The sequence below is a fragment of the Neltuma alba genome, unplaced genomic scaffold, assembly GCF_004799145.2.
Source record: "Neltuma alba isolate B1F8T4 unplaced genomic scaffold, ASM479914v2 tig00012841_pilon, whole genome shotgun sequence".
NCBI classification, from domain to species: Eukaryota; Viridiplantae; Streptophyta; class Magnoliopsida; order Fabales; family Fabaceae; genus Neltuma; species Neltuma alba.
Window position 1 is genome coordinate 9,035 of NW_021637230.1, and position 21,989 is coordinate 31,023.

Below are 21,989 nucleotides of genomic sequence, written 5' to 3' on the forward strand. Positions count from 1 at the left end.
AATTCAAGGACTATTTGATGCCATTCTCCAAAGAGGCCTTTATAGGCAATTTTCTCTTTGTTGTTATTATTATTATTTTGTTTCGTTGGGCTTTAAATGCAAATCTTAGCCACGAAGTAAAATTGCGCCCCAAAACAGATGAGACGAGACGAGTGTGAATGTGAAGTGTGAACTCAAAATCACGAACCCACCATCTAGCAAGGTCAAAAAAAAAATCCCCACCTTCTAGAAAAACCCAACTGCCCCTGTCTCTCTCTCATCCACGTCACCATATACGCGTTTTACCCTCACCCTCTCTCCCCTCCCCTCCCAATCAAACCCCTCTACTTTCAACTTTGACAAATTAACACGCAACCCATAATCCCCTCCGTAACTTTCCTCGAAGCTTCATTTTTCATTTTTTAGTTTTATTAATTATTAATTATTAATGTTATCTGATATATTATCGCCATTATTTTGTTTGCAAATTTAATTTGCCTCCCCCCACCACTCCCAACTCCCAAGCCCCACCTTTTTATTTAATAATCTCTTCCTCTTCCTTCATTCCATTCCTCCGATTCCCTTTCTCTCTCACTCTTGAATCTTCATTTCTCTCTCTACGGCTCTCTGATCTTCTTCGTTTGTTGACTGAGTTGTGTAGCTGAAGGCCGGCCATGGAGAACAATCAGCAATCCTTCTGGCAATTCAGCGATCAGCTTCGTCTTCAGTCTTCTAATCTGGCGAATCTGTCGCTCAACGATTCCATATGGAGCAGCAATTACGCCACCAAGAGAACTGATCAGAGGATGAATTTCGATATCAAGGTTGGTGGTGAGATCAACAGCAACCCACCGCCACCACCAATTTCAACCCCAAGCCTTCTGCTGATTATAATCTCTTCAACGATAGCTGGAAGATGCCCGATTCTTCCATTTCCAATGGATCGCTTTTCTCTGTGCCTCATAACACTGTTCCCCTCAATGGAGCTTTCAACAAAGGTATTTATTCCAAGCCTTCTTATCTTGATCTTAACATGAACATCAACTCCATCAACTCCAAGGCCAACAGACTCGGTGGTAAGAGTGAAGATCCCAAAGCTGCCAAGAGGAACAACACGAGTGGCAACAAGAAGAACACCGACAATAACGAGAACAAGGATACTAAAGCTGCCGTCGACAAGAGATTCAAAACCCTGCCTCCTTCTGAGTCTCTTCCCAGAAATGAAACTATTGGGGGATACATCTTTGTCTGCAACAACGACACCATGGCTGAAAATCTCAAAAGGCAGCTCTTTGGTATGTCTTCTTTCTTTATTTTTTCCCACCTTATGATCTTGATTGTAGTTTGCAATTATGTCTTTGAACTAGACTCCTCTTCAATTTCCTGTTATCTTTGGCTTGTAAGTATGCTAATAGTTAGATCGCCTGAGGTTTCTCTGATTTATAAAAAAGAAAAGAGAAGAAAAGATTACCTGAGATTTTATAAATCATACTTACGGTACTAGCTAACCTATCAACCACCTCTTTTTCCCTTGTCTTCTTGGGCTATAATCGTTGTCATAACGGATGCTTACTGTAAATCGAATTATCCATAGTCTGATACATTCCACTGTTTTTCCCAGTCACTGTTTTGTCAGAGATTTAGGAATATCAATCAAATTAGATACTGAAAGCATAACAATTTTGACCATTTCGCCGTTTCCTTAGGTAGATCTTCGTTCAATTTGTGTTCTTATTTTTTTTAATTATTATTATTATTATTAATCGCAGGTCTGCCCCCACGATATCGGGATTCAGTTCGCGCAATAACTCCGGGACTGCCCCTTTTCCTTTACAATTATTCCACCCACCAACTCCATGGCATCTTTGAGGTATTCCTTCGCTTCGTCGCTATTTATTAATTTTATTTTACGGATCTGCTTATATCTATGTTGGAATAAGAATATGGATAAGGCAATAATCTCTGCATTTAGGTGCTCCTTTTTTGGATTGGAATACGGTTATTTCCAGCACTAATAGTCGGTGGGGTTTGTTTGTTCAGGCTGCAAGCTTTGGAGGAACAAATATTGATCCAACGGCTTGGGAGGACAAGAAGTGCCCTGGTGAATCTCGCTTTCCTGCTCAGGTGTCACCCTCAATCCATCTTTATCTCCATTATTATGTTACCTTGTTTGAGAAAGCTTCTGACGCTGAACATGTTAATTATGATGTTTGCAGGTACGAGTAATTACCAGGAAAATCTGTGAACCATTGGAAGAGGACTCCTTCAGGCCAATTCTTCACCACTATGACGGCCCTAAGTTCCGTCTTGAACTGAACGTGCCCGAGGTAACTTGGTCTTTTAACATGTCGAATATTAACCTCCAAAATCAACATGATTCAACTATATATTCTCAAACTAAACCTTGGCATTTTCTGGTTATAGGCACTGTCTCTCCTGGATATCTTCGCTGATCAAAACACTTTCAAGGAAGTTTTCAACGCGATACCAGCTTGAAGGTAGAGCAGAAAGACAATACAAGAACAGAAGTTACGAAGAGAAAGGATAATTATTATAGAGCGGTTGGTTTAAATCTTATACATGGACTACAATTAAAGAGTGTCCGAAGCATTTATAGTGGAGGACGCATGAAATACGCAACCTGAATATGTTGTTAAGCAGTGATTGCTGTATAGAGGCTGTTGTGTAAGGTTGAAGCCCGATTTTCTCTTTGGTATATACCCATATATATCATGATGACATAAGAAAATACAATAACACCGAACTATTTTGCTCGAGTTCTTGTACAAACTGATAACGTGTGGAAGTTTGCTTGTTGAAGTCAATATTTGTGTGTTGGAAAGGACTTATCGTGTGAGCAAAATATGTGCGTTACAACTTCTCCTTCCAAAGGGGAGTCGCTTTCTTGCTATCCATATACATCTCTACGACGATATAATAGTTTCAAGCTTTCGTTATTCTCTTCAGATTCCTCGAGCACAAAGCATAGCCATTGTCATGGGTTTAGCATTATGGAAGCATTTTGTTTTCAGGAAGGTTTCTCTGCTCCTTGTCCGGTGAAGAAGAGGAACCTATTGAGAACTGATGAAACTGCTCATGCTGGTTTGAGTGGTTGGTTTAAATTCTGTCGCGGTGATTGATATGTTATGTTAGAAGTTCGGCTCTTGTGCAGGATTCCTAAGATCTCCTCTTGTTCATCATCTGGGATGTTAGAAATGAAGTGGTTCATGGTGAGAACGTATTGGATCATCTGAGAGCTCCTAGTAAGCTAGAGTACTACAAATTTTGGAGCCCTTTTGGCAACAATCAGACGCAACGGAGTCAGATTATTCTTTCACAACGAAGTACTGTTAGATGAGATGATAGTTGGCAGGGCAAAATTTTAGTGGGGTCTATTCACTTCACTTTCTGCGATGTGTGACAAAGAAGGAATGTGTGAATTTCTATGTTCCGCACCCAGAAAGCGTCTTCTTCTGCAAAATGAAAATTTTTTTCAAGGGAATTAGGTGATGATTAGCTGGGGGCGAGAAGAAGATATACTTTTTAACACTCGCTGATGCGCAGTTGGTAAGCGAATCCCCCCAAATCCAGGACTAACACACAAGCAAGCACATGTGTTTTAATGGGGTTTTTAGTGGTTTGGTAATCGATTATTACATCAACTTAGAAAGCAATTCATCCATAAATAAATACGTCATGATAATACTTCTAAAAGGCATAGCTGACCGTTTCAACGAATTGAATTCATCAATCAAGTATTTAAATAGAGATAACGTGCCGGGTTATATTGGGCGGCAGGTTGCTTGACTAATCATATTTTTAAATTATGGGCCACTCAAACTTCAGTTCTAGAGGTGTTGGCTGGAATTTTTCTAATAATTATGATTCATTATGCTGCTGCCCGTTTAGTCATTATATTAGTCAAAACTATGCAAGCAACACGTTTGGACTTTTCAATTTTAATTTAATTTTAAATTTTTGTAGTTGGCATGTCAGGACACAGCCCCACAAGGCCACAGCTGGATCTGCAACTTTTGTAAGAATTGTATCACTTCACGCATTTTTTTTAAACGCATTATTCGTCTTCTGTGGGTGAAAATTGCATGCAACCAAGAAAATTGTATACCAAAAGATCATTTTCTCCCCCTCTCCAAAAAGAAAATTCTTTTTTATTTGATGCGGGGCTTGATAAATGATGGTAATTACTATCTTTAGTTCTAATTATAAGAGCTAGTTGACTAACTTGAAGAAATTAAGAAAATAAGTTAAATTAGTTATTTGTAATAAATTAAGTGTATTGGCTACAACAACCATTATAAAAAGGACTATATTGGAAAAAAATGTATAAATATAAGAGACAAAGTGAATTGAGGTCTTATATTTAGGATCAAAATAAAAATTAAACGAGGTTTTATATTAAGGACAGGAGGTGGTATATTAAGAACTTGATTAAAAATACATGCGTGAGTTTTGATTTAATAGTTAAATATTATATTATATTAAATGTTATTAATGCGGTTCTTTTTGCGCAACAAGTATTTATGCAGTTGGATGCACGGACGAACCTTTTGGTTACAAAAACTTGTTCATGTCATTGTTTGATTTTATTTATTTTTTAATTAATTCACTTAAATTGTTGTATATATGATTTTATTCATTGATTGACGATTGATTAAAAGTAATTACGTAAATTAGAAGAAAAATGGTGATGGAGTAAATCTTCTATCAAGTAGAAAAAAAAGATTAATTAACTAAGCAAATGCTTGAATAATTATCCGAACAACCCTCTAATAGGGAAGTGGGGGAAGAATGAGTCGCATGCCACTACTGGCACGTGTCTGACGTCCTCATCTAGCTGGGCCACGTGTGAAGGCAGGAAACACCAACGATTTTCGAATTTTGTATGGAATAAAATAAGTAAAAAAGAATAGTTTGGTTTATATATGTTTTGCGGAATTCACCCCCACCCCCGGGTCCATAGCTCAGTGGTAGAGCAATTGACTGCAGATCAATAGGTCACCGGTTCGAACCCGGTTGGGCCCTAATACTTTCATGACTCTTTTTAATTTTGCCCAGTTTTGAAGCCCAACATGTAATCCTTATATACAAAGACAGATATGGACAGTGACAAGGTAAAATGTGAGCACCAAATTAACTAATTATCGCACAGAGGATAACGCTTGCTAGATGAGGCTCCCATGAGAACAAAACAACACTTGCAATTTCTGGTCTGCCAATTTAGCCATTTATTGGCTTGCACGCAAAAGCCAGCACTATGGATAATTTATTAGTGCATGCCATATGCATATACCAGAGAAATAATAGCAATACAATGGAACATGAAGTTAAAGTTAAAGACAAGCTCAGTGCATGCCATATGTATATACCAGGGAAATAATAGTAATACAATCGAACATGAAATTAAAATTAAAGTTAAAGACAAGCAGGACAGTGAACCAAGCCATTTTCATTACAGTGTGGGCACCTTCGTTTCACTTCTCCCCCAGACGCCGCCGTCTCTATCACCTTGCAGCTCCCGCCACATTCCAAACATGGCACGAACCTGGCCCCACCACAACCCTCGCACGCTTGTCTCCCTATCCCTCTCTCCACACGGGTCGCGTTTAGGATCCGTCCCAGTCGACCCGACTCGTTCAGCTCCACCACCTCCTCCGCCCCGCCGATGTACCTCCCTTTCACGAACACTCTCGGCACTGTAACTCCCTCCCCCACCATCTCCTTCATCTCCTTCAGGAACTCTCCGTGCAACGACACGTCCCTCTCGTCGTACACCACCCTGTGTGACTCCAACACTTCTCTCACTCTGTTACAGTCTTCGAACGTCTTCCTCACCCCTCCTAACGACGTCGTGTATATCACCACCCCTTCCATCCCTCCCGGCGGGCACTTCTCCGGGAAGTCACTCAGTGGGTCCCTCCTCAGCTTCGCTATCCTGTCGTAATTCGCTTGCTTCCCTTCTTTCTCTCTCTCCATTCTGTCCCTCACTACGAATATGTTGTCCTTCACGGATTTGAATCCTTCTCCGACTTCCTGTTTCGTACCCTCCTCTTTCTTTTCCTCTGGTTCCTTGGGTTTGTCCCGCATGGACTCCGTCTTTCGCAGGCCTTTATTCGGCTTAGGGTTTAGTTTTGCGTCCAACTCTTCCAAAGTGCGGAACGACGTGCTTTTCTGTGGGGCCTGCTTCGTCGTCGAAGTAGACGGAGGTTTAACGACGGGTTTGGCAGCGTCGGCGAGGTTGGGCTTGAGGTCGTCGAGTGCTTTGCTGAGCTCGGCCCATGACTGAGGAGCCTCGGTGGTCTCGAGCTTGTTGAGCTTCTGCAGGAGAGGAGGAGGCAAGTTGCGGTTGGAGGCTTTGTCCTGTTGCTCCTGCGCAATCTGAGCGCTGTTCAACTTCAGCCATGGTTCTTCGATGGCGTTGATGTCAAACACCGCGAAGCTCGCCGGAGCTGGGCGGTAAACATCGACTTTAGATTCGATACGCTTTGAGGAAGCGCACCCCATTATTCCTTGTACAAAGTTTTACAGAATTCAAGTATTAAATAAAGGATTTTTCAGTTATTGAAGATGGAAATGTAGAGGTTTGTTACTTAGAGCCATTGTGAGAGTGGTGGTGAGGGATATGTGGTGTGGCGTTCGTTTGGCTGTGAGGCGATTATCCATCTGATGTTGATTTTTCATAATTTGGGTTTCTATTATTGGCCTCACGATGATATCTGGCATCTGTGTATTTTCGTGGACCTGCAAGATTTCGCCACGTGAGTATGATATCTGATTTTGGTCCCCATTCATTGTCTACTTTGGAATTGTCACTGTGCCACACTTGCGGCTGAAGATTAAGCATACTGTTGCTAATAACTATACAGGGCTATGGTATTTTGGATTTCTATTTTCTACCCTTCCTCCATCTTTTTCCTCTGTCTGTGTACCTTTTTCTCGGATTCGGTAAAATTATGCTCTACAAGTCGGCTTCTTGTCACGAAAACACATGGACAAGGGTTGAGGTAGGGCAAAGGCAATATAGAAAAGAACCGGGGCAACATCTGATTGCGGGATTTAAGTATTAAAGTAAGAGAAAGAGACAAAGGTTGTCTAGATGAATGCAATATACTAAATTTTAAGGTATCAATCAATCAAGAAGGGTGAATGCATGCTGCCTCCTTCGGATAACGATCCCAATAATCTCGAAAATGCCTCGTGAGTCTCACTTAGTTATCACGGGCCAAATCAACACAAAATGATTTGAGGAAAGAAAAGAAAGCAACTTTTTTTTTTTTGGGGTGCAAAAAGAAAGCAACTTCTATTACTTCCAAGTATAGTGAGTCCAATCCATGAGGCTTTTTGCAAACAGGATATAGAAATTCAAAAAGGGATATCTGAGAAATGTGGTCATAGGGGGCTAGGGACGAACACAGGCTAGGCGAAACGGAATCATATAGCGCGGACATTTGAATGCCGTATCTGTCTGCATTATCCGGAATTTGTGCAGCATTATTAAATTTGGGAATCTAACCTCACGCTCTGTTCTGTTCTTTTCCCTTTGGTTCAATCAATACTCCACTAACTGTCAAAAACAATTCCCCAACCCAACGGTCAAATTTCACATGCGCACCGCTAAATATACAAGCTAACAATATTATAATGTGGTTTCTGCTCAGATATTTCAAATATTATATATAGCTATAAGAGGTCGAAGTGGAGGTGGTGAGGATCAGGGGAATCTGGTAGTAATGGGAAATTGCACTCTTAAAGGGGTCACTGGGGAGTGTCACTACTCCATCCGGGTTCTGAGTGACTGGGGATCTCTTTTACAGTTCAAAGGTCCCATAACAGTTGGCGAGGTGCTCCGGCGGCACCAGCCTGGTTATGGTATTTTCCGGCAAGGCCATACATCCTCGCCGTTGCCGGAGCATGAGAGCTTAAGTTACGGCCTTCTCTATTACCTTCTTCCTTTGAAGCCGGAGGAGGTGGTTGAAAACACTTCAACTGATCATCATGGAGATCCAAATCAGGAAGTGGAAGGCAAGGGTTGTGAGCATAGAGCAGAGGAAGGGGGGACGAATGAGAACAAAGAGAAACAAGGCAGGTCGCCGGACACAGCAGAATCAGAATACGTGAAGAATTTGTCGAATGGGTCTGCGCTTGAAGTCCTTCCATCGGCCGGAAATGGCGTTTGGAAGGTGAAGTTGGTGATTGACACGAAACAACTGGAGGAGATTTTGTCAGAGCAGGTGAATACTGAAGCGTTAATTGAGAAGATGAGGATGGCTGCTTCTGCAACTTCGTCCAGTCCCACAAGAAGCAGACGAACCATGAGCCCTTGGAAATTGGGATGGAAGCCACCAACTCTCTTCAACAACACACCCATTATCAAGGAAAGGCTCTCTACACCAAGTTGCCTCAATAAAAGCACTTTGTAACAAGTTAGAATTTCAGTGTTAACATTAGAGTTGTGGATTTAATTGGATGTCCTGTCCAAATATGACTGAAATATCGAGGTGTTTGATTGTTTAGTAGTTCCAAGGCGACCCGTTCTGTAAATTTCTTATCCATCCTCCCGAATTGGCCGCTTAAGGTTAATTCCTAATGAATGCTGGCGGATTGAAGTTCTGTGGATTCTGAATCCATAAATAGTAAATAAAAGTAAGTTTAACCTTTTTCGACCGCTATGGTTTCCAGCTTTACAAAAATAGAGAAATCCAAACAAACTTTTCAAGCTCTAAAGCTCACAGTAGCATGAGAAGTAGGTTCAGCAACGGTATCCTGTAAATAGCATGGTCTCGAACAAGTTGTATCTTTCTTTTTTGGCCCAGGAAGAGGCTTTTTTTGGGCATAAACAATCGCATTTACTAGTACACAAGTCTGACTGCGTGACGTCAGGGCTGGCTTCACACAGAAGGCACGCTGTTACCATATGCGGCACAATGCCGGTTGGAAGGGCCCCACATAATACCAAAAAGAACCAACCGGCAAATAGCCTTTTTTCGAGATTTTTTTTTTGGCCAGATAAGGGGGAAAAAAAATTGCGAATGTGAGGGATTTGGAAGAGAAGTTCAGACTGTCGTTCATCGTTAAGTGACTAATTCTATATCAGCCTTACTCCATGCTCTTCCAAAATATCCATTACCACTCAAGTGGCTATTTGCAGTACACATTACAAACACTACATAGGATTCATCATAAAGTCTTTGGGGGGGGGGGAGAAAAGAAGTCCAGCATCAAAAGAAAACCCGATAAACATTATATCCCCCAAATAAGCAAATCCAGTGCTAAGTGAGGATCAAATGAACATATCAGTACGATAAAACGCTGAAGGGACTTATGAGAGGTTTCCTTGATACCACATTTTGGATAACCCTGCATAAATGACCATTTCCGAATCTAAAACATCATCTAAATGATCGATAGTTCTGCCAACTGAGTAGAGGTACTTGTAAAACAGGGTACGGAGATTGCTTCATCTCATATGCTTGACTCCAGTTTCTGAATGGCTTTCTCTACGGCAGGTATATTCTTCTTCAAGGCTGACCACTGCTCCTCCGTCAAACTTATTCCTGAGACACAAAAAAGTAGAAGCTAAGTTGCAATTTGCAAGCAACCTTTGATTATCAAGCAGCACCATGTTTTATACAGAAGTGTTGTGTTTTTTTGTTCACCATATTTCATACAGAAGCATACAAATCAAAAGACTATTTGAGCAGCACATGATACTAAATTGGTTATCCATTGATTTGGACGTGAGTATGACAATATATAGGAATAAAATTTACAGAATTCAATAAAGAAAAGTATAAATTATATATTGGATGTATAGCATGGAAAGCCTCTACTCCAGTGCAACTTGATTCAGGTAAATCTCAATTCTAAGTAGCTTCAGTTTCAAATCCAAATAATCATTGCATCGATGCATTGACATGATGACAGGTGATAGATAGCTGGGAAAAATGCAACCTATATATCATTGTAATTGGTTTCAACAGCAAATTGAGCATGGCAGAATAGCTACAATATATTCCATATATAGTCCATAATGCTAAACTCAATCCATCACTTTAATGAGCAAGTCTATTCTCCAAAACTTCCAAATTTTGATGTCCAACGGGACTTCAACGAACTTCAGCATATCTGATTTCACAGACATGGTTGATTCCATTGGACGTGGAAGGTGAGCATAATTCATCATCATACAAGCCAATCATTATGACAGGCGAAACAAGCACGAATAGATATAGTAAGAGAAACACGTCACTCTAGAATACTGCAGACAATCAGTATCAGAAAGTAATGATTCCTTTGTGCCCCTTTATGCTAATTAGCTTGAGTTCATTATGGAGATCAGCAGACGGTTGAGGTATAAAGCCTAGTAGCCTGTCTTTCGCAACAGTTGAGAGATGCGGATCTTTGATTAAAAACTCACTTCTCTACCATAAGCATTTTAAAGCATTTCAATATTTCAGATCTGTGGGATAAGATGAACAATGCTTAAAACCGGGTACCATACGAGCAAAATTGGCAGCACATGCCATGAATTTATCGTCTCACTAAATAGATTTTTATGAACCACTGAAAAGCTTACGGAAAACTAATTTCGCTGGGAAGAGATAGAAATACCTTTCGAAGAAGGTAATTCTTTACCGTCCTTTCTATAGTACTCTCGGATAGAGACCAATGTTTTCCCTCTGAATTCTTGAATCGTCACCCTTCTCTGGGCTGAAAGCTGCAAAAAAGAAAAGAATTAGTAGAATCGTTCGGGGAGTTTTGGTTTGTCAGAAAACAAAGGGAAAAGTCAGGCAAGAGGAAGAGGAAAGGGACCTTGCAGATGATGAGATTGCCCTCATCATCGTACTCCTGGCCCTGAGAAGTATCCTCTTGTGAATTTTCTTCCTCCTCCGGCTCCTCTTGCTTTTCCTGAATGAAAGCCTCCACAACCTGCTTCACTAAGGCTTTGTAGTGCGGCCGCGACAGGTCGAGGTCGAGTTCTTTGGCGGCTTGCTTCCTGACTTTGGACTCGGTGACGTCGTCCATGTCTGATTCCTCCAGAATCCTCCGAACAGTGGTCTCAATTCGTCCTTGGATTTCAGCGTCCATTTCCAGCAGAACACTCAGCGAACGGCAGTAGCACTGATGTTGGGAATTTGGCCAGGAAAGAGGAAATTGGAGCTGAGTGAGGGGTTTACATTTGGGAGAATTTAAGGAGATGTTAGAAGCAACTTTATTTAAAATTAGGAGAAAAATAAATTAAAAATTAGAAATTGCGTTTTAATGTTGATTAATTAAAATGCCCTTCTCTTATGCCAGTGCTTAATATAAGGAGTTAAACTCAATTATCAATATAAAGCCTCACTTTATTTTGTCTTTCAGTTTTATAATTTTTTAAAAAAATATATTTATTAATTGTGTAACTCTAAATGCATAGAACTATTAAAATATTTTAAAAAGTATAACACTTATTTATTATGAATAATTAATTTTTTAATATGTATAAATTAATTTAAAAAATTCATTATCATCAAGAGTTGGAGCTCCATCCTTGGTGGTCGCCACTGCCATTGAAGTCCAATTGTCGGTTGCTGACGATCTAATGACCGGTGATAATGGTTAGTGTGTGTATATAAATGAAGGGATATTGAAATATAATTTCAGTTTAGTCTCATAATCTAGCAGGGTAATTTTGATTCTTTTATGCTAATTTTAAAATGAAGCAGCTTTTGAGGTCTTATAACGAAATTCTCCTACTTCGTGTGCATAGATCCACGCAGCTACACATGACAATTATTATTGTTATTCTTTTTGGGATCAATGCTTTTAGTTTTCTCAAAAAAAAAAAAATTTTCCCAAAATTTTAAACTATTTACATAAAATAACATTTCTTGTTACGAATTTTGTAAACTTATGTTCTTTTAATTTTAATTTTCTCCACTTCTCACTCAAAGTACTCCTATAAACTATGGCTAACATCTTTTCGTTGTGAATTTTGTGAACTCGTGTTCTTTTGATCTTGATCTTCCCCACTTTTCACTTAAAGTACTCTCCTAACATTTTTTTTTTTTGATTCTTCTTCTTCTTTAAATAATATGGTCACTTAAGAATCGTAGTAAATATTATTTTGAAAGAATTTTTCGTCCCCTGAGAATTGAGATCTTTAAGAACTGAGCTCAGCTGTCAAGTTAGTATTGTTGCAACTTTACGTTTCTTTTTATATATGAAGTTTCATGCATGTTGTTTATAATGTATTTTTCATTGAATTTTTTTTGCCTGAATTTTTTATTGAAAAAGTTCAATAGCATTAATAAATTTTTGGTGTTTAATAAATAATTGTTTTCATTATTCATAATTTATATTTTAAATTATTTTTCTTTGTAACAAATATGAAGTAAATGCTACAAATTTTTCAAATCTTATTTACATGGGTATCATATGTCGACTTTATCTCCAATAGGGACAACTTTATTTTTGGTATTTATTTGTAGCAAGTCATTATTCTCATTATTCTTTAACAAGCAAAATTATACTTTTGCCCAGTATCTTCACCTAGTCCAAGCATTTTCATGTTAAAATTTTGAGCAAAAAAAACCAAAAAAAAAAAGAAAATTGTAACATATTTCTAGCATCCTGGGAGAATATTGTATTAAAATTTTGAGCAGACCACATCTTAAATCCAAGACCCGTCTGCATATCAAACGAAAATATGGTAAGGATGGTCATTTCCTCAAGCCCCATTGTCTCCTGGTCATGAGCGTTGGTTTAAGCTTTTCTCTGTAGGCCGTCTCAACAAGGGAATGAGCATGTGGACACCCCCACCAAACAAGTTTACCTCTTCAATTTCCTCGTTCCCTCCTTTTTCTCACTGCAATAGTTGGAATCATGCGTTATTATTAGAAGCTCACATGAAGCATCAGGATATAACAGGGCAATTTGAACTGTGAGCTATAACGTTCTCATTCAGATTCATGAACTATAACTTCCGGTGTTCAAAACAACGGGCAAAGAGCAAGGACAGTTACCTCACTGACAGCAAGAATATGATCCCAAACAAGTCAAAAGCTACTTTTTTTTTTTTTTCAATCTCTAAATAACAGTTAAACACAAACTTTTAGGACTTGATCCTCGGCTGTGCCTGTTATCGTGTAACAATAATTACACTTGTAAAATTAACGTGTTTATGTTATTTGCATATTTTTAGTTGATTTATAATAGATAGATTCATTTTCATCCCAATACATTGCAGTTGAGCACTTCATAAGGATAGTCACAGCAGGGTATCTAAGTCCAGACTTTTGAATTGTCTGCTTATGAACGAACAGACGACCGGAACTCTTCTTTCCTTTTAGCTGGGAAGCCAGAGGGGCGTATAGGTGCAGTAAGACATCCAAATTTACCAAAAATTTGCATAAAAATAAAATGGAAGCAGTCATAACCAGATATTGCTTCCACTCAATTTCACGGATGCACTTGTTAAAAGCTGACTGATTTAACAAGATTAAAAAAAATGACATCTAAATCAGCACAGAGCCATATTTGAATCCCTACAGGTAGGTGTACAAAGAGGAACACTAGGGGACGCAGCTAATGTCAACTTTAGCTTGCTGATGAATGCAGAGACAAATTTAAGCATCACAAATTCTCTATTGCGAAGTTATATTGCAGGTACCATCAGCATTCAGCAGGACGATATAGAGAAGAACAAATACAGGGAATAAGGAATTGATCAGGTAATAAAAAAGAAAGAAAGAAAATTACCTCGATTTCTTGTCACCGCTAGATCTTAATGAAGCTTTTTCACCACGTCCAAAGGCAACTTCATCCATACTCTGTCCTTGACGCCGATACCTCCCACCAGAAGCCACGAATCCAGGACAAGGTCTGTAAGCCTTAATAGGCCACCATCCAAATCCTGGTACTGTTGCAATCCCACCTTGGATCCTCCCTTCACCATTACACCCCTTCTCGATTTCTTCCCTTCCGCATGCCCTACAACCGCTGTAGAAATGCATTAAAGAAGCAAATATATCAGTTTATTTTTATCATCAATCCAAACATGGGAAGGTCGGTACGCGGAAAATTTCATTCCCTTTACGTATCAAAGTTAAATGAACATCATAAACAGGTCAATACACTCTTATCCTTAAGGCGCCAAAATAGGCGCCCCAAAATGCTGCTTTAAGCCTCGGCGAGTGACTGGGTATGCTTTCATCAGTCAAACTTTAGTATCATGAATAATTAAAGCCTGATACAAGAACAGGACTAGCTGACGATAACTTATCAGGCACCACAGGAAAGAGGGAGTAATAGCGAACGAAATAGAAATTAATTTTCGGTGCTCTACAGTGGATAATGGCTTAATAACTGAAATTGATCTCTCAGGGCAATATTAAATTACAGAGCTGGTACCTCTGAGGAATCTCTACAGCGTCATCAGCGGCAGAATCAGATTGGACGGGAAGTGCATCTGACGAAGAAGGGCCATCTTCCACAACAGTGGTTGAAGAGGGAGAGCACAAAGGAGCATTAAACTTAAGGAGCGGGTAGGAGACAATTTCCCGCGAGTTTCTGGATATGCAGTTACGCTTATACAGATGAGGCTCGTGAGAACTCGGAACGGAGAAAAGAGCAAACGCCCTTGCCATTTCCTCCCTTTCCGACAATAGATAACGAGCCCCACGCTTTTTAGTCACATCCACTAATCTTCCGCTTATATCAAATGTGAGGCTGCGATTGAGGCAGCTTGATTCATTACATAACTCGCTACATGAATCATGATATTTTTCTCTACATTGCGTCTCGGTTTTGATGATTATCATCTTGCCACTTCCGAGTACCATCCCATTCGATCTGCAGTTATTTCTGTTGCATATTGTTTCCACTTTTCTCTTGGGTGTAATGTTACATATTCTTTTTTAAGTCGAAAGATTCCGCCATTAATACCGATTTTCGCGTTTTTCATCCTCGAGGGATTTAAGGTAACAAGCAACAATTATTCTTGGACCACCAGTTTTGGTAACCGTAATTTACAATTAAATCATTTGGTTATAATAAAATATAAGAGGGAGTCAAAAATGCAGTGCGGAGGCACAGCAACAATGGAATGCTTATGCTTTGACCAAGGCTCGCGCTATACACATCAACAATCCTCGCTTCAGATGCCAACACATCCTCATTCGCCGCATCATTCAAAGACATCCCTCTTCTGTCCAAGTCTTGTCTCACACTTCATGTGCTCACCGTAATTATAACAATTTTTTTTTTAATGGCTTGAGCCATTGCAATTGGGACTTCTTGTCTTATATACAGTATGCAAGCGAAATAGAGACGGGGGTAACTTAACTAAAAGGGATCTTCACCAAAGAAATCATGAAAATTTCAATCATCTTTGCTTCTGCGAATTAAAACCACCTTTTGTAACTAGTATCAGACTAAATAACGGCATCATCTCTTCTCTCACTTGTTTAGCCATGTACAATCTGTTGTTCCATTTCGCCGTCCATCACAGAGCTGTGATGATGAACCATATACCAGCGGCCGTTATGAAACTCAAAGACGTTAGTCACATTGAATGGACCTGTATCCACATCGACATATGTTTTCATGGTAACCCAAGCCATATCTGTCAAGACCCGAGCACGTACATCCCGCACCTGAAAGTTCAATCCTTGCTCCCAATTGAACGCAAGCTGCCAACTCTGCATTACTGCATTGTATCTGCAACAAGGATGATCAATTGATTATATTACTGAGCTTTCTAGAATCATATCTCAGCAACCTAATTTTGGAGAAAGGATGAAAATGAAGAACTACAAGTTCACAGCCCTAACTGCAATAGCACATCATAAACTTAAAAGAACGGTTGTATGACTATCTCTTCACACGTGATTGAAATATATATGATATCTCTTACACCATACATGTAAAATTATATCTTCGGAGGACTAAGCTCAAAGTTGCGGGTTCCTAAACATATTCCAATCTTACAGTAAAACTAAAAGAAACTTTAAACCACCACATAGCTAGCATGTTACAATTCGTTCAATTCATTCCCCGGGGCTGCGTTTTGAAGGATCCCTAAAGAGTTCACAAACATCCACTCATCTGGTTAACTTGTATGAGACATACCCATCAATAAATCACAGCAATGCCTCCACACAACCAAAGCCAAGGCCAACAAGCCCAATGGTATCTTTGATTAAAGATCAAAATATCCACATCTAGAATGCATCACCAATAAAAATAGAGGACTAAGAGTTCAAAAAATGGATTTGACCACACAATAAGGCCCTGTAAAATGAGCCAAAAAAACCTGCAAATCCAATAGGGGAAAAGAGCAACTTCACTCAGAAAATACAAATGCTGCAGAAGCATGGGAAACATGAAACTTCATGCACTATAAATGACCGAGATACTTCCTAAATTAAACCCTCACTCGCTCTTTTTTAAGACACCAAGTCCAATTCACTTTTCAATTATAAAAATACACCTTGGCAACTTTAAGCACCAATAAAATTCAATGAATATTGGTGCAAATAGTCCAATGCATGGCCATCCATCTCGGGCCTCACAAATTTTGGTGAATCGAACAGTACCTTTGAATAGTACGGATATTATGATCTATGAAGGCCATAATCAAAATTCAACGGATACCACTAAAATGGCAAAAAAATAAAAAAAAGACATCGATGCAAGAGGATGAATTTAGAATTGAATGTCAGGCTAAACATATAAGATTACAGAGATAAAGTCATACCCTGAAAAAAGTTCTCCTGAAGCATGAATACACTTCACATAATCTGCATTCAGCCAAAAATCACTCATGGCTGAAAGAGACTTCACTCTGACAATGTTGTAGAATTGTGCATTAATATTCACAATTGCTCTTGTGGCAGCATAGTAAGATTTCCACCCATTAACTGGTGTAACACTATCTTGTTCCAATGTAAAGTCCTAAAAATAGAATTTCAAAAGAAAAAAGCTGATAACATATCAGGTAAATGAGAATAAGAAATTCAGAGAAATTTATCAAACTGTACAATAATTCGGTAATTCAGAGTTTAGCTGGATTCCACAGAAAAAATAAAAGAAGACTGAGAGGGAATTCATCGTTTATAGGCACTAGCTTTATCCTCCTAGTAATGTCTTCCTCTCCTTCCCTCCTTTCTTATCCTATAATCCTCATGGTCATAGTAGTATCAAGGAAACGGCTTTATGCAAAATCTTCACTTGTATTTTTGAAAAATGTCATTCAGATAATGTTCAATAAGCACAACCACTTAAGAAACTTAATTGTCCCCTAAAGTTCTTGCAAGAAACCAAATCAAAGCTCATGTGTTTAACCAAGTGGCCAAACCAAACAAACAGACGGACGTTATACTTCCAGAAAAACAGTGCAACAACCTAATTACGCATGACGTATTACCTAATAATTGCAAACGAGCCCACCGAGAGTAGCTGAAATGCGCGCAGGCCCATAACAACAACAAGCGGTCATGAGTTTTAATTTTACGATATCACCATCTAAAGTCGATAGCCAACCAAACATGACAGCAATCACCTTAAGCTAGGAAATAGATTAGCATTTGTACCTTAGAGTTTGTTAATTTACCTTGTGATACAGGGCCTTCCATGCATTATCATCATTTGCAGCCTTCCGCATCAAAGAATTAGTCATTGAGAGGCGACACAAACTCGGATAATCCAAGTAACTCAAAGCATGGGTTGTAATCTCCGGAACCAGATTCTCCATCATTGACGCACCGGTTCGCCGGTCGGTTAACAGGGCCGGGGTCGGAAGCGGGGTCAGGTTCGGGGATGGGGAGGGCGTGGCCTCCAACATTTCCGCCCCACCACCGTTCAAATAGGGCAGAGCACTCGTGGACGGAGAATCTGAATTTTCAACGATTCCGTTGCAAGAACAAGCGCAATCGCAAGACTTCCTCACGGAAAAGCCGTCCGAGTGAATAGATGATCTGAGAGCCTTGAGGGAATAGGGGAGTGAAAATGATCTGACAACGGAGAAGAACGCAAGCAAAAAACAGAGCGCAGTAACCGTTGCGGCTAGAACAAAAGGCTGCGATAAGACACCGATGCCGAAGACAGAGAGAACCTCCATTCATAAGACATGAAATCTCCGCCAAACATGAACCCTAGGAATTCGCAGCCACTCGCTCCAAGGGTTTTTCTTGCAGTGGTCTTTCCCGCTTCTTCCACTCGTTCCCGCGAGTGAACATTACTCCTCGCACCAAACCCTAATTTTATTTTTCAGGCCGGAGGGAATTTGAAGAAAAGAGGGGGAATTGAAACCCACAAATCCGTGAACTCAGTGCTGCTAGTAACTGACTCAAACATATCTCAATGACGTGTACAGTAAGTCAACAAAATAAAATCAAACCAACTATTTAAATTAAATACTTGCTTCTTTTCTCAGAGCAAAAACACAATTCGTTTTTCAAGTGCTTTATATAAGGTAAAAATAAAAATAAAATTCGACTTCCTAAAAACTCATCAAAAGATATTAATAATTAAACACATTGTTATCTCAGTTTAGTTTGTTTTAATATTACAAAAAAATAAATAAAACTTATGCCACAAAATGTTTTTTGAGAGAAAAAAGGTGATTACGACACTAATTTGGTGATTTATAATTTATACGAGGTAGCACAAAATTCATAAATATGTCCAAAATCTCTAACAGCAGAGTGTTAAGAGTTGAGAGAGAATAGGAGTGAGAATGAAAATTGGGAGGAGGGATTATCGTATAGTGTTGGTGGATAAGATGAAAGATGTGACGGTTAAGATGAAAGGAGGTATATGGACGCGTCCTAATTGGGCGGCTCTGAAGACGCGCGAAGCAAAGCAGTTTGGGCAATGATGCCAGGGAAAACGGAAAGGATGAATGGTTGTTAAGTTGAGTTGAGGTGTTGTTTTGTGAATTTGCCATCTCCATCTCTTCCTGAGGATCCAAGCTTGCAACATCATCATCTAGGTGCGTCTGAAACCCTAACACTGCCTTTAAGCATGATGCCTCTTCTCCTCCTTCTCCTCCTCCTTCTTCACCCGGATGATCTCTAGAATGAATCAAGCATGAAGAGTCAACCTCCTCCTCCTCAAACACACAGCTTCTTAAGATTCAAATGTCCCCATCACAAGGACGGCAATATGAGGAGCTTCTATGAGCTCTCCTTGTCCTTGCTCTTATCCCTTTGGTGTTTCCTTTTTCTCTTCTACTCTAAGCCTGGCCTTGGTCATGCAAATGGAGGTATGCCCCTTCCCCTTTTCACTTTTTTCTCCAGTGCTCCATCATTGCCCTCATTTTGTTTCTATTCTTACTTCTCTGTGGTGATAACCAAAGAGAAACAAAACCTACCTTGAATGGAGAAGAGAAACGCTAATTAGCTCTCAGGATGATGAAATATCTTGATTTTCATCACTGACGCAGTAATTGTCAAACATAGGCGTCCATCAAAGATTTACAGTATTCTTGAGGGGACTTTGGAGTAACTTTTGCGAGAGGAGGAAAAAATATAGCAGACTCGAAACCAAAAACTATTATTCGCGGGACTTGCTTAGGCTAGAAAAACTGATGTTAAAAAAAGATGATCTTTACCGGGTTTTCAAACCATCGAAATCTCTGATCTCGTAGTTATGGAAATTTGGCTTTCGAACTGTTTGGGATTTTGGGTGCTTAATGGTCTTTACTGTCTTTTATCGGGTGCAGAATTAATGTCGGGCGTGTCCTTATCTGCTTAACTATTGTACTGAGGAATTTCATATTTAAGATTGATACAGATTGTCAACTATCAAGCACAAATATTGATGTAATGATAAATTAATAATGGTGATATTTATATTAGGTGACTCGTATTTTTCCTCGTGTCATGTTTTGTATTAAATTTTTATTTGGAATTGTTTAGGGAAGTTGCCTCCTGACAACAGAAGCCGACCTTGGCCAATTTTTTCCCTCATCAGTGATCAGATAAGCAACCTTGCATATTCCTATGTTACTAATCGAAGCTATGTTTACGAAAATGCAGCTCTATTTGAGTTTAATGGGCCATCTAGCTCCAACAAACCCAGAAGTGCAAATCAGAAACCTGCAAAACCCATGTATTCACTTCCTGAAAAAACTACGTTAGAGCAAGTGTTTCGGAAAGTTTTAGGTAATTCTGCTTTGGTTTGTAATCTACGGCCCCTGGAAGACATAAAACTGAGACCAGAACAAGCTTCTGATGTGCAAGATCATCCATCATATCTGGATTATGATGAATTTCGAAACGCAACAGGACAGGGAGAAGGTAATACCATGCAACCAAAGCTTCTTAACAACACCCGACGACTTGAACCTGATGGATCAGAGTTCAACTTTGCCTCGGAATCCAAAGGTGCAAAGGTGGTGGCTCATAATAAGGAGGCAAAAGGTGCAAGTAATATACTAGGGAAGGATCATGACAAGTACCTGAGAAATCCTTGTTCTGTGGCAGCAAAGTTTGTTGTGATTGAGCTTGCAGAAGAGACTCTGGTTGACTCCGTGAAAATTGCAAACTTTGAGCATTATTCTTCCAATTTCAAGGAATTTGAATTGTCTGGATGTTTGAGTTATCCAAGTGAATCATGGGACCTGCTGGGAAACTTCGTTGCAACTAATGTGAAGCAGGCGCAGATATTTACGCTGCCTGAACCCAAATGGGTGAGGTATTTAAACTTGAGTTTGTTTAGTCATTATGGCTCAGAGTTTTACTGTACACTGAGTGTGGTGGAAGTTTATGGGATTAATGCGATGGAGAGGATGCTTGAGGATCTAATTGTAGCCACGGGGGTGTCTGTTCCTAACAAGTTGCCAGAGCACAATTCCAGTGATATCCTTTCATTAAAGCCAGAAGGTGGTCAAATTGATGGAAAAGGGAAAGAAATTGAAAGTGAGAAAGATGGTATGGCCGCTGAGACCTTAAGCAACGACACTCAGAAGCTTGAGGAAGGAGTGATAAAAAATCCAGTCGTTGTGAATAAGATACCTCATCTTCCTGATCCTGTAAAAGAATTCAAGCAACTAAATGGTAGGGTAGCTAGTGACGTTGTTCTCAAGATTTTGATGCAAAAGGTGAAGTCAATGGAGCTCAACTTATCAGGGTTGGAGGAGTTCATCAAAGAATTGAACAGAAGTCAAAGCGAGGCAATACCAAATCTTGAGAAAGAGCTGTCCAGATTATCAGAGTCCATAGAGCAAAGCAAATTAGAGATCAAAGATCTCTGGCAGCGAAACACAATCGTGGTACCTTCTCATTACTTTACCCTTTGCCTGTTCCCCTTTCAATTTCACGCACACGTTCACATGATTTCATAATCTCACTCTCCTCTTTCCCAGGAAAAAGAAGTAACTGAAGTTGAGTCATGGAAATATGCTATCTTATCTCAGGTCAATGCACTGGTCAGAGAAAATAGCATGCTAAGGTTTGGATGCTGCTTTCCGCCATCTCCATTTGATAGAAGAATCTCAGTGTCCTTTGCCTTTGTGGAATTCGTTTTTATCTGTTTTCTTGTGGGGCTTAACACGTCTTTCATATGCTTCCACTTTCAGATTAGATGTTCAAAAAATTGCAAGTGATCAAGCAAATCTGGAAACTAAAGAGCTTGCTGTACTAGCGGTGAGCCTCCTATTTGTGTGCCTTGCAATTTTCAGGATAGTTTTGGTAGGAGCATACAATAATGGTAAGGAACGCCAGACAAGTAGAGGTTGGGTTACGTTACTTGTTTGTTGCAGTGTAACCCTATTCATTATCTTGTTTTAAAGCTAGTCTTTCGTTGTAGGAATAGCTTCTATAATCACACATCCTACTTCAGAACAAATTATTTATTGGTCGCAAAATACGTCAAAAGGATAGGACAGCACACGAAAATTGACCCTGCTGAACATTTTGGTCACTGTTTCTCGCTACAACGAAATGTGTTGTATGAAAATCGAATTCAATTTAGCTAAGATAAAACATTGCTTTTCCATTCCCTCGTGG

At 39.6% G+C, this 21,989-nt stretch overlaps 7 protein-coding genes and 1 non-coding gene across 10 annotated transcripts; 4 read left to right on the forward strand and 4 right to left on the reverse strand.

Moving 5' to 3' along the window:
• The first annotated feature begins 547 nt into the window (after positions 1–547).
• LOC114731684 (B2 protein) lies at positions 548–2,821 on the forward strand. The gene is given in 6 exon segments (XM_028918917.1): positions 548–827; positions 830–1,274; positions 1,749–1,849; positions 2,020–2,103; positions 2,196–2,306; positions 2,404–2,821. Coding segments are annotated over 6 exon segments (987 nt in total). The 5' UTR covers positions 548–653; the 3' UTR covers positions 2,476–2,821.
• A 2,129-nt stretch (positions 2,822–4,950) lies between these two features.
• TRNAC-GCA (transfer RNA cysteine (anticodon GCA)) lies at positions 4,951–5,022 on the forward strand. The gene has a single exon. It is a non-coding gene; the product is annotated as a tRNA-Cys (tRNA).
• Positions 5,023–5,181: 159 nt separating this feature from the next.
• Positions 5,182–6,629, reverse strand: LOC114731675 (uncharacterized). The gene has a single exon (XM_028918900.1). It carries the CDS (start codon positions 6,499–6,501, stop codon positions 5,413–5,415), a length of 1,089 nt encoding a protein of 362 aa, XP_028774733.1. The 5' UTR covers positions 6,502–6,629; the 3' UTR covers positions 5,182–5,412.
• Positions 6,630–7,685: 1,056 nt separating this feature from the next.
• On the forward strand, positions 7,686–8,661 carry LOC114731677 (uncharacterized). The gene has a single exon (XM_028918901.1). The coding sequence runs from the start codon at positions 7,728–7,730 to the stop codon at positions 8,415–8,417; it is 690 nt and encodes a 229-aa protein (XP_028774734.1). The 5' UTR covers positions 7,686–7,727; the 3' UTR covers positions 8,418–8,661.
• A 380-nt stretch (positions 8,662–9,041) lies between these two features.
• On the reverse strand, positions 9,042–18,310 carry LOC114731682 (RNA polymerase II transcriptional coactivator KELP). The gene is made up of 4 exons (XM_028918909.1): positions 18,305–18,310; positions 10,810–11,098; positions 10,609–10,714; positions 9,042–9,551 (listed from the first exon to the last, which is right to left on the reverse strand). The coding sequence occupies exons 2-4, from the start codon at positions 11,083–11,085 to the stop codon at positions 9,460–9,462; spliced, it is 474 nt and encodes a 157-aa protein (XP_028774742.1). The 5' UTR covers positions 11,086–11,098; positions 18,305–18,310; the 3' UTR covers positions 9,042–9,459.
• LOC114731681 (uncharacterized) lies at positions 12,461–14,694 on the reverse strand. The gene is made up of 3 exons (XM_028918908.1): positions 14,389–14,694; positions 13,738–13,977; positions 12,461–12,844 (listed from the first exon to the last, which is right to left on the reverse strand). The coding sequence occupies exons 1-3, from the start codon at positions 14,622–14,624 to the stop codon at positions 12,808–12,810; spliced, it is 513 nt and encodes a 170-aa protein (XP_028774741.1). The 5' UTR covers positions 14,625–14,694; the 3' UTR covers positions 12,461–12,807.
• Positions 14,990–18,292, reverse strand: LOC114731680 (F-box protein SKIP8). The gene is made up of 3 exons (XM_028918907.1): positions 17,591–18,292; positions 16,736–16,932; positions 14,990–15,696 (listed from the first exon to the last, which is right to left on the reverse strand). The coding sequence occupies exons 1-3, from the start codon at positions 18,095–18,097 to the stop codon at positions 15,444–15,446; spliced, it is 957 nt and encodes a 318-aa protein (XP_028774740.1). The 5' UTR covers positions 18,098–18,292; the 3' UTR covers positions 14,990–15,443.
• A 381-nt stretch (positions 18,311–18,691) lies between the features above and the next one.
• Positions 18,692–21,978, forward strand: LOC114731679 (SUN domain-containing protein 5). 3 transcript variants are annotated; one of them, XM_028918903.1, is made up of 4 exons: positions 18,692–19,243; positions 19,899–21,253; positions 21,347–21,432; positions 21,560–21,978. In XM_028918903.1, exons 1-4 carry the CDS (start codon positions 19,069–19,071, stop codon positions 21,768–21,770), a joined length of 1,827 nt encoding a protein of 608 aa, XP_028774736.1. In that variant the 5' UTR covers positions 18,692–19,068; the 3' UTR covers positions 21,771–21,978. The 3 variants fall into 3 exon arrangements, with proteins under 3 accessions (XP_028774736.1, XP_028774738.1, XP_028774739.1); XM_028918905.1 differs by having other exon boundaries at positions 19,899–21,250; XM_028918906.1 differs by having other exon boundaries at positions 20,019–21,253.
• The last annotated feature ends 11 nt before the right edge of the window (positions 21,979–21,989 follow it).